Raw genomic sequence first — 18,716 nt, forward strand, 5'->3', positions numbered from 1 at the left:
GGCTTTTGTTTATTCTTTCTGCTGGGTCTTTTAAGCAGAATACTGTTCGGCTTCCTTGCTCTGTCATGCTTTCAGCTTCAAATTATTAGGGTGAATAGCTTAGCTATCCACATCCATTCCAATAGCTGTTGCTTTTGCTCAAAATCAATCTCTCAAAATTTTCAAGACAGGATGGACAACACAGAAAACACATTGAAGAACTCCACAGGCAGACATTAAAATTAATTTAGCCCTGTCAGTTACCACAATGGCTTTGTTTTAAATAATTTGAGGTGCAGTCCTATGCATTTTTAGACCAAAATAGTCCTGTAACTCCCAGCGTGCCACAGCCAGCCTAATCATGCATAGGATTGGGGCCTTTTAAATGCCAGATTTTATCTGCTCCCTGTGATAACACTGTTGCTGCCATTTAGCAGATGGGGAACAAAGGCTGAAAGTTACTGACTTGCTTATAAAAGAGGGAGGACTAGAACCAAAGTTCTCTGCATGCTAGCTCATTTCTCTTGTCTCCTGAGCAATATTGATTCTGATACAATGCCACAAACAACTTTTTAGGCATTGTCCTTGTGCTGTGCTAGTAAGCCTTTTCAGTGCAAAATCATACCACTGGATTTCTGTAGGGTGAATGTCAACTTGGGGGGACTTTGAGCTGAAAGTCTGGCAAGGGAAGGGATAAGGTCATTCTAAGGAAGACAAGAAGCTGCCTCATACCCAGTCAGGCCATTGGTCCACCAGTATTGTCAACACTGACTGGCAGTGGCTCTGTAGGGTTTCAGGCAAAATCTTTTTCCATCCTTGCTAGCGATGCCAGGAACTGAAATTAGAACTTTCTACAGGCAGAGCATGTGTTCTACCACTGAGCCATAATCTCCCCTCCCCTCCCCTCCCCTCCCCTCCCCTCCCCTTCTCCCATCTTGCACAGACTTGCTCCCAACAACACACTTCAGTGTTTCCTTATACACACATGGATGTAATGGCCAGTTATTTTGCATTCAAAATGCAAAACTAAAAATGATACACACAGAACTGTTCAAGATGGGTGCTTTTTATTTTTTTCAGTGATGGTTGTTCACGGAAATTACTTTTCTATGTGGCACTTTTATGCTGTTTCAACATAAAACTGGTCCTCCCTGCTGCAGAATTCAATCCACTCGTCAGACTGAGTCAGACACCTCCTTGTCTTGGCAGCTCAGGATGTTTAGTTTGACCATTTGTTCAGGCTGTAGAAACTCTCCCCACCCCTCCAACTTGCAGAAGTCTGTCTGAGTCTGTTAAACAACTCCATGTTCCATCCTGGGAGCCATTGCCTCTCAATAGTGAATGAGCTTTTTGTATACTGATTGCAGTGGTCTCTCTTCATCTGATCTAAAAATTGGCAAAATGTTTACAATTTGTACCCTAATGACTATGAATGAAAAGATGTCCTTTATAACACCATTCCTGGGCAAGAGGAATACTAAACACAGGCACTAGGGATGCTAATCCTGAAGGTCATGCCTAGGAGCAGAATGGACTGAAAGTAGGACATAGCCTTAGTTCTTGAGACAATACACCTGTGCCAAGCCCACTTCAGACTTGATTGGGAACTTGCACAATATTCCTCATCGTCCGAAAACCAAGCAGTTAAAAAACAACAACAACCAGTTGTTGGAAAGAACACAAATCTAGATTTTTTACCAGCACACCAGTTTTCTGTGTATAGCAATGTGGGTTTTGCTTTGTTTTTGTTTTTTTCCTCATGCGGAATTGATTCTGTATCTAAGCTCCCATCTGCAGTTTCTGAAGTCTGAATATAAGAAGTCTGAATATAAATTCATCAGTTCATTGAGAACCAGGCCATCATGCTTGTTTTCCAGGTTCCCATAGAGCAGAGAAAGGAACTGAATGCCCAAGAAGTTGTTATAACACACAAGGATATTTTTGTCTACTGGTAGGTAAGGTGATTGGAGCACACTACAGTGACTGTATAGCAATCAGGAAGAAGACTGCTGTGCTTCTCAATGGACTTTGATTAAGACAACACCTGTGGATGCCCAGTGTGGTTCAGTGACTTGTGTTTATTCATTTAGGTCTGAAGAACATTTCTCAATCACTCATGGTACATATCACCACAAAACAATACAAACTGTATCACATTTGCCATCTCTTACTTTTGAAAGATTAGCTGTAATAATTTGTAGCAGATTCTTTTGCATCTTAGAGTCTAACTGGATTATTGTAATGTGAACTTTTAGCAACAGGCAACTTCCTTTGAGGTCTCCTCTTTTTGTGCATATTGTTGCTTGTCTTTATTAGTTTGCAATATTTTCTTATCCTATATGGCTCATTAGTTCATCTCACAACAAAAAGAGGTTAAGAGCAGCTTGTAAGGTTTCTTAATCTGCTGCATAAAATATTTATTTATATGAAGTGGTGACATATGAAACATAGAAATGGAGCAAGTCAGAAGGGTCTTCCTGGGCCATCTAGTCTGACCTCCGGCTCCAGCCGGCTCCACTCATGACATGCCCGACATGTGCATGTCCAGCCTATCTTTGAACATCCCCACTGATGGGGCCTCAACCACCTCCCTTGGAAGCCCATTTCATATTCTCGGGGTCCTAACTGTCAGGAAGTGCTCCCTGGCATCTAAATGGAACCTTGGTTCCCTGAGCTTTGCTCTGTTGGAGCACATCCTGTCTTACTCTTCAGGGGAGAACAGGTCTCTACCCACCTCTGCGTGACATCCCCTCACACGCTTGTATGTCGCCAACAGATATGCAAGCACTACAAAATTACTTGAGGCAAATAAATCCAATCAAGACTGTAAAGTTATACAGAATGTTCACATTAAACTATACAATTAATTGTTGAAAGGTTAAAAAAGCTTTGCTATCCCATACATATCTACTGGGAAGTAAAGTTCCACTGAGTGCAATGTAGTTTGTTCCTAAATAATTGAGTATATAATTATAAGCTTATTTTTTTAGACCCTGATTATATAGGAATTACTTCATATCTAATAATGACTGGGTTTAAAAGAATATAGGTGTGCACCTCATTGATGCTTATACCTCTGAAAATATTTTGGCTATTTAGTTGAAGTCCTAAGCTCCACAGGACTCTGATGCCCTGATGAAATTCTATGTGCTTTAGAATGACTATGCTCCAAGGCACATATTCCATCTGTGCATAGGAAAATAGTGACTATGGATCTGTCAGAGAAAACATCAACTAAAGCTACTCCCTGCTCCACAAATCCAAAGGACAAACAAAATATTATTTTGGAAAGATAATTAACAGTGATAATAATGAAGACTATTTTATTTGGGCCTGAATATATCAGTTGTGAATTAAAGTGATGCATCAGGGCATAACAGCTGAATGAGAATATAAATACATTGGTCAGTTTAACATTAGTATGAAGTATATTAGTGCTACTGATTAGAATCTTTGCATCTTCATGGATTTCTACAGGGAAAAGACGCAAGCTAGCAATGTGCTGGCATCTTTCTTGTCCCAGTTTGGCAGTAGGGATGGTCTTATGTCAAACTTGTGTGGGGCAATGTTCCAGGCATAACATCTTTTGAAACACAGGCTGCTAGGATTTGGGGCTGTTTCTTTGTTTTATTAAAAACCTTGGGACATACTACCTGTAGTCCACAGGCTTGGCTGGGAGAAGGGGGTTGTCCAAGAATGTCGGGAAGGGAAATACAAGTTCAGAGATGGAATGTTCAGGAATATGTAATTAAGTAAGATGTTTCCTACATGGCTGTGGCTTTTTTATGTTTGGCAAAGCATCAGTCAGAACACAGATACTAATTTAAAGGTGTAATCCACAGCCCATTCATGTGAGTGGCAGAGCTCCCATTAAGTTTGATTTGGATCACACCATGAAAAAGTAGGAGAAATATTAAGTTAAACTGAAATATGATGCTACTGCAAATGAAAATATAGCTGTTGTGTTGTGGATGACAGCAGGGGCACTTTTTAAAAATGTGACCAGAATGCAACAGAATGTCCTTGCTATTCACAAGATCAATTCGTTGTCATATTGCAAGAAACATACTTCTTGTCCTACAGCTCTTGCAGAGCTATATTTCCTACTAATGGGTATAGTATTGCCGAACCATAGTGCCAAGGACTATGATTTTCCAAGAAATGAGTGTGTGCAGGTGGATTATGTAAGCATATTCTATTTTAGACTGCTCAAATGCCCTCTTCCCAACTCTATTATTCTAAAACAGGGACACATAGGAGCATTTCGATGATAGTGGGGTATTCTTTCATGAGGGCCACCCACAGTGAACTGTAGTGGACTTCCTTGTCCTAGAATAAGAGGTTACGTATTATTCCAAAATAAAGGCTTGTATAATCATTGGTACCCAAATGCTTGCTCCCTTTGGGACGTGTTACATGGCAAATGACAGCTGAGCCTTTTATATGCAAATTGTCCAGTCTTTAATGATGCTTTTCACAAAGAAGGCTGAAGAGGAAGGGAAATTTCCTCTGACATCCTCTGTTTTGGCCAGATCCTCAACCTTGGTAGATTATATCATAAAAGTGGAGGAAGTATGTTTATATATTTTTTATTTTCATAAGCATGAGCCTCCTTTAAGTAGAAACCTTTTCCAGTTTCTTCCCTCAGTAATACTCAGATTGTATTACATTCCTCAAACCCATTAACAGCTCAGTTAATTTCTAAGTAATGTTGCTAGTTTCAGGAATGTACAACAAATGAAAATAGGTTTGGAGGTGTGTTCTCATGATGTAAACAACGTGTGTGAATAATTCTTATCCTGTGGGGTAAGGTCATTAGCAAAAGTATATTAAAATAAAATTCAGATTTAGAAATTAGTGTTGTCATTCGTGAACAAATATGTCTTTTACCTTTCTGTCCAGGTATACTCTGATTCATGCCATGAACAATCTTTGACATATCTTTGGGTGGCCGATGTGCTTCTCCACATGAGGCATTTAATCTGGCACTTTACCAAGGCAACTATTTCTGTTTTCTTTGCAGAAATAAAAACTTGTCTTTTATACATGGTTCCCCACCTCCCAGGGTTTTTCTTTTTCCTGTTTTCCTTTACATTCTGCTACACAACCACAAGATAGTGCTGTGGCATAATGCAATTGCAGAAATATGTGTGTGCATTTTAGGATGATTTAGCATAACAACTCGTTATCCTCATTCTGAAAAACAGCAGGAAAATGTTTGGAAAGCATAGCAGAGTCCCTGAAGCTTGACAGTGATATATAAAGCCCCCACAAATGACTGTGAGTAAAGAATCATGAATGCACAATAATGCATCATGTAGAGGATCCTAAAGTGCAATTCTGTGAGACAAACTGGTTGAAAGAATTGTCTTTGGTGTTCTCTTTGTTTCAATGTATAAGCAGAAGTAGAATTATTTTAGATATTTTATTCTAGCTGAGCTCAGGAAAATCTGTTCCCTCAACATTCCCCCTCTCCCGCCACTCCAGTCTTGCTTTATTGTCAGCATGCTTTGTTAAAATTACAGAATCAATAGAATAGTAGAGTTTGAAGGGGCCAGCGGAACATCAGGTCCAACCTTCTGCTCATTACAGGACACTAAGTTAAACCATCTCTCTCAGATGGCTGTCCAGTTGCATTTTGAATGCCTCTAGTGTGGGAAAGCCCACAATCTTCCTTGGTTCCACTGTTATACTGCTCTGTCAGGAACCTTTTCCTGATACCTAGCCAGAATTTGGCTCTGTAACTTGAGTCCATTATTCCATGTCCTGCACTCTGGGATGATCAAGAACTGCCCAGTTCTTTCAATCTGTCCTTATAGGGCTTTGTTTCCAGTTCCTGGATCATTCTTGTTTTCTTCCTCTGAACCCTTTCCAGCTTGTCTGCATCATTCTTAAACTGTGGTACCCAGTACTGGACACACTACTCCAGATGAGGCCTAACCTGTCTTGAGTAAAGCGGAACTAGTACTTCATGTGATTTGGAAGTGATGCTTTTATTAATGCAACCTAAAATAGCATTTGCCCTTTTTGCAATCACATCACATTTTGACTCATATTCAACTTGTGATATACAACAATTCTGAGATCTTTCTCACTTGCAGTATTGTTGAACCAAGTATTTCCCATCTTGTAACAATGCATTTGGTTTCTTTTTCCTAGGTGCAAAACTTGACATTTGTCCTGATTGAATTTCATTCTGTTGTTTTCAGCCCAGTGCTTCAACCTATCAAGATCACAATCAAAAGAAGATTGAATATTCTTTCTGTTGTCCAAAGTATTAGCTGTCTCATCCAGTTTTGTGTCATCTGCAGATTTGATCATCATTCCCTGCACTTACTCATCCAAGTTATTAATAAAAATGTTGAAGAGCAATGGGCCCAGGACTGAACCCTGAGGTACCCCACTTGTTACCTCTCCCCACTTTGAGAAGGTGCCATCAATCAGCATTTCTTGAGTCCGATTCTGTATCCAACTGTGGATCCACCTGATATTTGTTAGATCTAGCCCACTTTTTGCTAGTTTGCTAATCAGGATATCATGGGGTATTTTGTCAAAAGCTTTGCTAAATTCAAGATAGATTTTGTCCACAGCATTCCCACAGTCCATTAGGGTACCCAATCAAAATATGAAATCAGATTAGTCTGGCAAAATTTGTTCTTTATATTATTAAGTTAGTTATATTTTCGTTTTTAAAGAAAAAGAGAAATCCATGTTGGCTTCTAGTAATCACTGCATTGTTTCTTCTTTTTTTCCATTCTTGAAGACAGTGACATTAGCTCTTCTGTAGTCATCTGGCACTTCCCCATCCTCCATGATTTCTCAAAGATAATAGAGAGTAGTTCTGATAGTTCTTCCACCAGCTCCTCAGATGGAATTCATTAGGCCCTGGAGATTTGAACCCATCCAACCAAATTAGATGATCCTTGACCATGTCAATCTTTGACTGCCATCCTACTTCAGCTTTTACTTCCCCTTCATCAGGGGAAGATCTTCTTTTGGGAGAAGACTGAGCCAAAGAAGGAAATGAGCACCTCTGCTTTTCTTTGTCATTGCTTATCAAGAGTTTTTCATCAGTAACCTGTTTCCTTTGAACTCTGGAGCACGGGATCTGTGTTTAAATCCCCCTTGCTTCTTTGTACTCTGGCTCCCTGAGGTCAGGAACTCAACCTTAGAGATGGGATAATGGGGTTTGGGCTGCCAAGACAGGAATTATCCTGATGGCATTCCAGTTTCCTCCTCCTTAGTCACTTAGCTAGATGGTGAACATCGGCCATCCTGCTGGAATGCACAGTAAATTATCTTCACCCTTCCTCCCACTTTCATTGAATGTTTATAAGCCTCCAAGTTCAGGGGCTTATGAGAATTGAGGGAGCAATCCATTGGACTGTGCATTAAATAAAGAAAAAACCAAACAGTTGTTAGCTCTAGGATGTCTCTGTTTGGAAGTATCTTCTTTTGCAGCCTTAGAATCTGTTTCAAAACACCAGGTGCTGATTTTTTTCAGGAAAGAACTGATAGGCAGGTGAAAGGACAAATACCTTTCCTTCTGTCTACAGATTTTTCTGTGTAAATGCCTGGACAATTCTTTCACTCTAAAAAAGTTGTTCACAGGGTTGTTGTGAGGATAAGATGGGATAAACTCACTTATGCCGTCTACCCTGACCTCCTTGGAGAATGGAGGAGATACAGTGTGATAAAAATCTTTAATATAGTCATTTTAAAGTTTTAATTCTGGTTAGCTGCAAACATGCCAAATACATAACTATCACACAAATATTTTTAAAAGCAGTAATCACTGAAGAATGTTTATGTTGGCCCTACTCAGAATAAATGGTTTATCTGTTGCCTCTGTTCATTCCACAGCAGGAAATGAGTTACTGCTATTCAGAGCACTTTATAATGTGATACAGGTGTAATGATGGGGCATATAATGGTGCATTCATCTCCTTGTCCCTCTCTTGGAAAGACCCAGACATGCAATAAGAACAGGAATGAAAACATTAGGCACTGATATAGCTAACTTAAAGCAAGCAATCCTTGATCTGATGGCAAGTACAAGAAACTTTTTTTTCTTTTTGTTCACAAAGTCTGAGATCAGATACTGAAAACAAAATGCTGCACATTATAGTTGTATGAGATGTTTTTAAATTACACCAAACATGAATATTTAGGTTTGGATAATAAAACTTTTTATTAAACATTATTAAATTAACAATAATTCAGTTGTATCCTACTGAAAGCTAAAATTTCAGAGATTGCAATCTGAGCCTCATTGATGCATTTAGAATGTACATCTTAATGACTGTATGTTTTAAATTGGAGCCATCACCTTGTCTAAGACAACAAGCTCTAAGATAGCTCAAACTGGAGATTCTTTGGACAAATGTCAGTAATATTTATGAAGCTGATTATGTTGAATATCTGGGCTGGAATGGTATTCAGGAACCTTTGATAACATAATTAACTTTTTGGTGCTTTAAAAGTATTTCCATTGCTATTGTATTGTTACTATTGTTGTTAATTTTTTCTCAGAGACCTGTGCTGTCAACAATGGAGGCTGTGACAGCAAGTGCCATGATGCAGCCACTGGTGTGCACTGCAGCTGCCCAATGGGATTCATGCTTCAGCCTGACAGGAAAACATGCAAAGGTAAATGGCAACCAGAGGCATCTCTTGTGGGTGAAGAATATTTTCCACAATTTATGTATTTATTTATTTTGTGTAGCATTGGTACAGTTAGCCAGGAAGTCTACAGTGCTAATGCAGAGTAGTTTGACTGCCTAAGATTGCTAGCTCTTCAGTCTACGCTCACGTGCTATCCGTGATGCACCCCAGGGGGCAAGCCAGCTTTGCACACAAAACAGCTAGCACTGGTCCAGCATCCTCTGGTCTCTTGCCACCGTCAGTGCTACCGCCGCAGGTTCAATGCTGCAGGTCCAGCGCGGGGCTTGTCCTCACATTTCCATGCAAGTCACTAGCTCCCCATCGAGGTGGGTACCCATTTATCTACTCCCACTTCTACACATTTCTAGGCAGGAGCTGGGACAAGGCAATGGTAGCTCACCCCACCAGGTGGATTTGAACTGCCAGCTTTCTGATCGGCAAGTGGAGAGGCTCAGAGGTTTAACCCACAACACCACTATTTGTTCTTTTTCCCAGTTAACTGGATATTGTTGAGTTCCTTTCTCTGCTTGTAAGTCTTTTTTTCACTGTAGTTAAGTGACTTAAATGCCCCGTCTCATGATGCTGCCTCATTTACGTAGCTCTAGTCTCTGAACAGTTCTCAAAGGGCATCTTGGTGGTACTTCAGTCAGCTTTGTTCCCAGATGTGCAGGTTGTTGCTGTAGCCAAAAGCAGGTTTATTCACCTTAGGCAGCAGCTGCTGCTATACCTGTTCCTGACAAGATGGAACCTGGCTATGGTGACAAATACCTTAATTACAACTCAGTTGAACTTTGCTATTTCCTGAGAGTCTTAGGACACTTCAGAGACTGTGCAGGATGTGCCAGGAGAGATGTTAGTGAGCATTTGCTCATTGAGAGGACTACATTACTCCTGTCCTGCAACAGTTGCACTGGTTCCCAATCTGATTCTGGGCCAAATTCAAAATGTGATTGCATTCAAAGATGTAGTCTAAGATACCTTAGGGACTGCCTTCCCCATGTTTGTACTTTGAGATCTGATGAAGAGGCCCATGTATATATCCCTACAATGGAGTGAATAGACTGGATGATTGATGGATAAGAAAGGTCTCGTAGTGATCACACTCAAGTTATGGAAATCTTTACCTGCAAGGTTCAGTTGACCCCTTTTCTTGAAGTGTTTTGCAGGATGGTAAAACCCTTTATATTTCAGCAGGCCATTGTTTTACCAGATAGATAGTTTTCTGTCCATTGTCTCTTCTTTATTTGCTAAATTTGCAGTTGTTCTGTCAGTTTAATAGATAATTTTGTTAACTTGCTTTAAACTGGTCAAAACCAGCATAACCAGTATGTACTTTGTCTTCCTCTGCTGGATCTCTGCATTCTTCTGTTTTATTCATGGGGTGGAGGACATAAAGTTCCTTAAAGCAGTGGTTTTCAGTGTCTACCGGCATTTCCTGTTAGTCCATGAAAAAGTCGCTGTCGTTCACGTGCACGACAGGGGCATCTAACTTGCCACAGACCAGTGCAGGGCTTGCTGTGCTTTTGCTGCAGATTCCTCCCTGAGGCGGGGAGAGGCAGCTCAGTGGGAGCCAGCTGGGAGCCACACCACCTGAGACCAGGTGTGTTTACTGTCTTTGCTGAGTTTTCTGCTGGGAAGGGAAATGCTGAGGTGGACTTGGGCTTAGAGTGTTTTCTCAGCCAGTCTATCCTGGTGTGTACGGCGGTTTGAGTGGGGAGGCAGGATTCGTTGTATTTCAGTGTTTAACATTATGAATATTATTGTATTAAATAACTTTTATTTCGTATTGTTCTGTTGCTAATATTGTATTTGACTTCGCATTTGCTATAAGTATAGTATTGCATTTCTATTGATTTTGTATTTTGCTATTATTTATTTATTTATTTATTAAAACATTTTTATGCCGCCCCATTCGCCAAAGCCTCGGGGTGGCTTACAACATAGATAAAACAATAAGTTAAAATCCATATAAATTTGGATTTTAAATTTTTGATCAAGTATTTAAATTTTTGATCAAGTATTGTAAATTTTTGATCAAGTATTCTTGAAAAGAAGCAACAGCAGATTTCACTGTAGCCTTATTTGAATTATATATTGCTCTCTAAAAAAATTCAGTTGTATTTGATTACATTTAATTTCAATATTTTATTCTTTTATTAACATTTTACTGTTTGGTTTCTGGTTATTTTAGAGAATTTTCCTTTTTTCAGTACTATATTTAAAAACTAATACACAAAATACTATATTATGTAGATAATGCTTTTTATTTCTGCCTCACTAGTCCCCAAAATAATTTTTCTATTTTTGCCAGTCCCCGACTGTAAAAAGATTGAAAACCACTGCTGCAAAGCAATAATTTTATAGAAATCAACCTTGACAACAGGCTTGCTCTCATTACACAACAAACCATTAACTCATGATGAGGCTGCAGTATGTGTAGCAATCATTTTGAATATGCAATCCCCATTCAGGGGTTTTAGTGCCATGAGAACCCAAAAGGCATGGATTTTAGGAAGGTAAAACAATACCCTACCTCTAACTCTAATCCATGGTCTATTTTAGAATTGCTTAATGAATATTGTGTCCGCCTATCCTGGAATTAGTTATGTAACATGATACCTGAGGGTGCTGCAGTTTGGCATGGGTTAAATAAATTTCAGGAAGGTAGCATGTGTGTTGTCTGAACCTGACCAGTGAGTCTAAGTACCTTTAACACTCCTTCTGAGCCTGAAAGTAGCTGGGCCAGAGCACAGTCTCTTGCATTTTCATCCAAGAAGGCTATTTCCTATGTTCTATCCTTGCTTTTCCATATCCCATTTATAGGTGTCACAGTAAACTTTGGTGCCTACTAGGACTTCTTTCCCACCCCAACACAAAATGGCTGTGGTTTGCATGGTGACATTTAGTGTCCCAGCAGGAGCAGCAACTTAATTTACTGTAATGTATTTGCAGGAAAAATATTACAGTGTACTCGTAGAAAAGGGGAATTCCTGGGATGGAACAGCATCTTTCAGTTCCTTTTGTGAATGCCTTGGTTGAGGGTTGCCTTGTTAAAGCTGCACATACTGAATCCAATTTCTGCATTGTTTGCATGTGAAACAAAGTTTGAGTTAAAAGCTAGCAGTGCAGTTATTTGGCACAAAGACTGAGATGTACAAATGGCTATATGGGGTGATATCTATCTGAATCAGTGCATCACTTAAGGTAGCTTATTGGAACTTCTTTCTTCAGGTATGTATGTACACACATTTTTTTTCATGAGGTGACCATTAATCTGGCAATGAGAAGGCTCACTGTGGTGTTGCCATTTGGAGTTTTTGATCCATATTGGTACTGAAATAATTGCTGCCTGCAATGTGATTTGGAATAACCAGGCACTGGAACAAGATGAAGTTGTGGTAGATAGTATGGACTGCTTGTACATTAGGTGAATCTCCTCCTCCCTTCAGAGCTGCCCTGTTGCCATATAGTTTACCTTCCCAGAATTTATGCTTCCAGTGTTTTCATGACTTGTGGCTAAACATGAAGATTTTTTTCTCCCCAGAACCATTAGTCAATCCAATATGAATCTACCAATAAGATTGATCCATTATATTTTCTTCAGCGAGTAAGGGTAAATTTGCAAAATTGAGGCTTGATCCATATACCTATATGTGTGAATGAGAGCTCTTTTTTTGCATACTCAGGGTGTTTAAGACTAGTGGCTCCCAGTACAGCACAGCTGATGTTTTCTTCTTTAAGCTACATAGGGAATTGCAGTCTACTTTCCACAGTATAGCTCTTACATAGGTTCCACTACTAGATGTGAGGGCAGAGGAAGACACAATTCACTTGAGCTTTCCTTTAAAAAAAAACCCTGTGGGAGATTTAAAAAGCAATGCTGTTGTGTAATTTTTTCAGTAATGTTAAAGGATAGTAGGGAAGGGTGACATTTTAAAAATAGGGATAAATTAGCATGGTGATAAAATGGCATCAAATTAACTGTTTGATGTTTTCTTTAAAAAGCATGAAAACACTTTTTCATTCAGTGTTGTATATTTAAATTCACATCCCCAGAAGGTGAAAAAGTACATATTAAAAGATAAATGTTAAAGAATGCTAATACGCCACTAATTAGAAAGGGAATGGTTAAGGTCTGATGACGTATAACCACCCAACTGTACAGGTGCATTGAGGAACAACAAGCCAATATGTCATTGCATACATCAAAACCACCACTACCACCCCCCAAAAAGGTGGAAGAAAAGTACTAAAGTAATCTACACCTGTAGATTTTGTGTTATGGTTGTGTCCTTCTTTGAAAAAAGGTTGGATTGTTTGTGTTTTGAGAAAATACAAGTTTTGGTGATGATGCCTCATAAAGGGTGTGTAAACAAAACATAGCTATTCTTCAGTAAAATGTAGTGTGGATGCATCTCCAGCTAATTTGGGATTTCTAGAGATACTTCCAAATGGAGGGCTCCTGGCACTACAACTAGAAAGCACTGTGCAGTAATTTTGGGGTGCCAGGGTGCCAGTGACTCCTTAAACAGCATGCAATATGAAAAAAGATGGAAAATGTGATGGGACACATGGGAGAGTTTTGAGTTGAAGGTGATGGCATCTGGAACTCCCATACAATTTTGTAAATGAGATGTGGCAACAGTGCTATAAAATGAAGTACAAATGACGTATCCTAGTTCATTTGTATCCACCAGGTTGAATTAGCCTTTGATGGACATGATTTTTCTCCCTTTCCATCGTTGTTTCCAGGGGGCTTTTTCATATGATCATAGAAGGGGAAATAAGCCACAAATATGGGTTATTTCTCCCTCCACATATGCCTGTTGGGTAGCTGAGGCAATTTACATAATTACTCCCACCAGTATGCTTGCCTTGTTGTGTGAACTCAGCAAGAATGGCTTATTGAGGTGGCTAGGAAGCCACCCCAGAACCCTAAAACAGCCCATGGATTCTGGGTGGCTTTTAACTACAGTAAAAAGCCACCCTGCTCAGGTTCACACGATATGATAAACTGTGGCTATTGAACTGGTGCTAACTTAAGTTTTTTAGTACAAGAAGTGTGTGGGTTTAAAAAAAATTTAAAAACTCATCTGGAAAGTCTCGCAAAGAAAGAGGTGAGACTCCACAAATGCAGGGCGTCTGTGTTCTGTCTCTGGCAGCTCCAAGGAACATGACCTTAGTTAAAAGGGGGGAAAAGACCTTCTGCTGAAAGCTGTCTAACCGCCTTACTGATTCCAGACCCCGTTTGCTTCATTATTATTTTTCAGAGCTCACCGCCTCTAAAATGCTAGAGTTCCAGGAAAACATAATAACCCAGAGCCATATCCCCTGTGTCTGGGATTTTATTATGGTTTGGAGCTATTTTACTGCTAGATCAGTTCACTCAAAATAAGAACAGCAATCATCATAATGATAATACTAATAGTAAAAGCTCCAACTTCATAGTCATTCCTAGAACTGATGGCATGGGGGAGAGGCAAGGGAACAGCCTTGGGTAAGATCTCCCTGAGTGCTCTTTCTGGGATTCATCAGCCTTGGCTCATTCTATTTTACAGACCATTTCCTAGCAGTAAATTTTCGGGCTTGTCAGTAAAAATATCTCTTAACAGGTAGTGGGATTTTTTTTTGAAAATTGGGGCAATTGTGCATGTTATTGGGACTGCAGAGGGATGTTCTTTTTCCCCCCCAAACAGCCCAATTATAAAGTTTTAAAAGAAATGTACACCTTGGAACTACTGTTCTCTGAAAACTACTTCCTCTTCTAATTTATTTCTTTACAGTCTCTCCCCATCCTTATTTAAATACCTAGAGTAACTTAAGGTGCAATTTTAAGAATGTTTAAACGGGTAAAAAGTCCTCCAGCTCCCAGCTAGAAATTGTAAGTTTTTCTTAACAATATCAAGGCACTGGTTGGGTTCACACAATCACTAGGAAAAAGAAAGCTTCCTCTGTCTGGTATGTGTCTGTTGCACTCTGTATGATTAGCTTCATGGTACACAGCTTGCCATGTCATGTAGACCTGGCAAGGCTTATGGTGGGAGTGGCTTCCAGACCTCCACAGAACCCATGGCTTGTTACAGGATTCTGGGATGGTTTGTGAGTAACTGTCTGACATGCTTCTTGCAGAGTTTGGATGACATGCAGCCTGTATGCAGCAAAAGGATTTAAGAAATTTCACGATACATGATCAGCTTATGTGGAGGTGGAGAATGGAACCCACCATGTACAAACCCATCCATTGATCATTGGAATCTTGGGACCCTAAAGCTAATCTTTAATTTCTTGTTCAGACAGTCAGAAAAGCTAAGCCACTGCCATTCCCCACCCCATCCCTTGGTCCTTTCATCTAGACGGTGGTTGCCATGATCCTGGGAACTAGGACAGGACCTAGCCACACTTTCACTTCTCAGTGACTTGGTATTATTGTTACTATTACTATTCATACATAATAATAATAGTAGTTGTTGTTGTTTTTATTATTATTTCATTGCATTTGTATCTCTCCCTTTTGTCCTCTTGTGGCTTATATGATGCATTTTATCCTCACATCAGCAAGCCTGTGAGATAGTTTAGGTTGAAAGTGAGTGGCTGGCCCAAACCCACCCTGTAAGTTTCATGGTCAAATGGGGTCAAGAACCTGAATCTCCCACATCCCTAGTCAAACTCTCTAACCATCACACCAGCTCTCGTATATGAAACACTGCTGCTCTACACCAGTTTAAGTAATACGACTTATGCAGATGAATGACTTGTGAGCAACTGCCTCTGAAATAGGTTATGTGAAAGAGCCAATATGAGGTATTAGTTAGAATGTTGTACTGGAACTCAGGACACCTGTGTTCTAATCCCTACCAGGCCATGAAGCCTGGGTATAAATGTAACAAATAAATAATATAAATAAACAAGCTTGTTAACATACATGCTACAACATATTTGGACAAAATTTGCCACCCCTAAATTACACCTCAAAGTCCCCATCTGAACTAGGGCTTTCACAAACAAGATATCTTGAGTGTTGAATGCATTTAGCTCTTATTCTCATCAATATTTTTGGCCTCTGACTTGGTCGTCTTAACAGCTGAACTGCTTTTGGAGCTGTTCCTTGGTCTTGTTGATATCTGACATCTGTATATCAAATACACATCGAAGTATATTTATGCATTTAATACTATATGGCTTGTTTGTGGTCTTTTGCAAGAACGCAATATTGAAAACTTGTAAAGAAATCTCTAAATATGTGTATGGATCACATATGTTTGTGCATTTAGCACTTATGGCTTGAGCTGTGGCTCTGTAATTTCTAGGAGAGAGTAATTCTGTGATGCCCTAGACAGTGTCTGAAGGGTCATACAGTATTTCAGATTCCTAGGACCAAGGTCAGGGATTTCAGAGCCCATGCTGCTCTCCCCTGTCCCCTTGCTGCCAGCATGTAAAGTACCATGTCAGCTGGTTTCCATTGTTGGGGAAGAGACCTTGCAGAGGAGGAGAGGGGAGGCACTCTAGTAGGTGGGGATGGGAGGAGATTGGAGAGGTCAGGATATGTGTTATCCCTCCCCACCCTCCTTCCCTCTTTCTCTGAATTCCTGTTGCTAGATTGCCAAAAAAGTGAATCTAGCAGGACGGGAAGTGAAGATGGCCTCTGCTGCTTCTCCTATCTCGGAGAAGCTTCCACATTAAGGGAATTTAAGTAATCACAGTAGGATTCCACCTTATCTCTTTTAAACTATACATTCCTTGCAGGGTTGTTGAAAATACTGAAGACATAATTCACAGGTTCTTAACTAACTGTGGTACATGTCTGTTATTACACCTATTGTACAGATCAATAGAGTGCTTCCTAGCACTACCATTTAAAGACATTGTACAGCTATTCCTCCTTTTCCTCCTTAATGGATTTTAAATGGAAATAAAGAAAGACTGAAGAAGTGGTGAAAAACACAGAGATGAAAGATGACATTGTGTTCACCTCTGTCAAATTCCACACATGAGTCAGGTTGATTGCGTGTTAAAACCTGGTCTGCATTTACCCAAGGCACAAAGAAATACGGATATTAAATAAATACTTAAAACGGTGTGTAGTGATTACCACAGCGCCACTTAAATCAGTGTGTAGTTAGAAAATGAACCCAGGAGTTCCACCCACCTGTTTAGTTTCCATGACTGTTTGATGAATGTCTGTTCATACATTCTGCTCTCACATTGTTTCCTAACTGATTCCCTTAGCTAAGTGTGTTTTGAGCTGTGTTTTTCCCCCTCCCCATTACAGATATTGATGAATGCAGGTTGAACAATGGTGGCTGTGACCACATCTGTAGGAACACAGTGGGCAGTTTTGAATGCAGTTGTAAGAAAGGATACAAACTGCTGATCAATGAAAGGACTTGTCAAGGTAAGACTCCTGTTCTTTGACTGTGAAAAGATTCAGGGTTTTTATACATGACATGTTTATTGTCCACTCATTCCTTGTGCACAGTTGTTATGATATCATGACCACCAGTATCCCTTCTGTTTTAACAAGCACTTCTAGTGAGTTTTTAATTCTGAAAGCAAAAGACAGTGTGATTCCCTGCTGTATAATTACGCTATTCTGGCATGCAGCTGTGCCACCTAGAGGCTATATAGTGGACAAGCAGGAAAGGAATCCTTTTCTATTGCTATTCTCCTTTGCTATCCCTTTCATCATGTAGTTCTATGATATGGTAGATGTAAGGAAGCTCTTAGACACTGAGCTAAATTAGCTCAGCAGTGCTCCTAGTTTACTTTGCATTCCATAGCTGTGCTTTTGGTTGTGCCACAGTGATAGATAGATAGATAGATAGACATAAACACTGTGCACCAGAACTAAGAATTGATGGGACAGAGTTTTCAAGGACATATTGTAACCAGCAGCTTCTTTAGTCTGCTGTGATGAAGTAAAGGAAGTTGAGATGCTTTGGAAGATCTAGGCGTAAGCCTGACAGGAAATGGCAAGCGCCTAACTAACGATAGATTCAGGCACCCATCCAGGTAGAATGGAACATTTTCTAAACTGCTGCTTCAGAAGAGGAAAGGAACCTGATGAAGAATAGAACTACATATATTGGTTGCCACTTCTATTAACACTGGCTCCAAGTTGACATCAGACAAACAGCAATAAAATGAACTGTCTGTTTGTATGGCAGTCACTTAACACCCTGCAGTGCCTCAGGCTTCTTTCTTAACTGAAATTGCCTCCTTATGGCTCAGTAAAAGTTATTGGAACATCAAATGTAAAGTTTGCAAGGCACAATTCATTCAAGAATGTATAACTGAATAAAGATGAATTGTAATTCATAGCTCTAAAAACTTTAAAACATTGGTTTTCTGGCTTTAAAACATAGTTTAAAGCCCATGGACTTTACTTCAGCAAACACATATCTTCAAATTTGGTGCATATGCCAGGGCGGGGGGGCGGGGGCAGATATTTAATTGCCTGCCAGCATTCCCTACAGGCCAGTCTTCTCTGGCTTGCAATAATGGAGATACAGTCCAACACATCTAGAGGCACAGAGTTTCAGGAGGTTGCCATAGGCCGTTCTCCTTCCTACTCCCATCATCAGGAAAGCTAATTTTACTTCTTGGAGCATAGCTAGGAAAAAATGACAGAAGGAGTTTTGTGGGAAAATCAGCCAATGAGGCAAAGCATTAAGTACATCACTCCTGCCCATAGACACTTCTCAGAAAATGTCCATTCCCCCATCCTTTGGGACCCACATATTTGCCCACGTATGGAGACCCAGTTTATCTTACATAGCATGAATGAATGTGAAGAAACAGAAATATACAATTAAGACCTACTCTAAATTGAAAATTAAGAGAGTCCTTACAATACCTGGCAGCCAGGGTACAGCAAAGCAGGCTATGCTTGTGCAATAGTTGTAAGGAAAGCAGGCTGTGCTTGTGCAGTAGTTGTAATCTATAAATTGGATCACAAATAATGTATATAGGAGGTGGGTTAAATATTTTTTAATCCCAATTCTGCAAATCGAACTTTTAAATAAGAACCAGCCTGCCTCTATAAAGTTGTTGATCCTAACAGGGCAGCGGAAGAA

The 18,716-nt window shown here is 39.8% G+C and overlaps 1 protein-coding gene across 8 annotated transcripts in view; it reads left to right on the plus strand.

Annotated features, from left to right (window-relative positions):
* Positions 1-18,716, plus strand: part of SCUBE3 (signal peptide, CUB domain and EGF like domain containing 3) — a 139,969-nt gene that overhangs the window by 86,379 nt on the left and 34,874 nt on the right. For all 8 annotated transcript variants that reach the window (XR_006416138.1, XM_044444775.1, XM_044444778.1 and 5 more), the window contains 2 exons: positions 8,512-8,628; positions 16,913-17,035. Coding sequence is in view for 7 of the 8 variants with exons in the window: in XM_044444775.1 (XP_044300710.1) it covers positions 8,512-8,628; positions 16,913-17,035 (240 nt within the window). In the remaining variant the exon portion in view is untranslated. The remainder of the gene's footprint in view (positions 1-8,511; positions 8,629-16,912; positions 17,036-18,716) is intronic.

This window comes from Varanus komodoensis, unplaced genomic scaffold (genome assembly GCF_004798865.1).
Source record: "Varanus komodoensis strain SLA01 unplaced genomic scaffold, ASM479886v1 scaffold1, whole genome shotgun sequence".
Classification (NCBI taxonomy): Eukaryota; Metazoa; Chordata; class Lepidosauria; order Squamata; family Varanidae; genus Varanus; species Varanus komodoensis.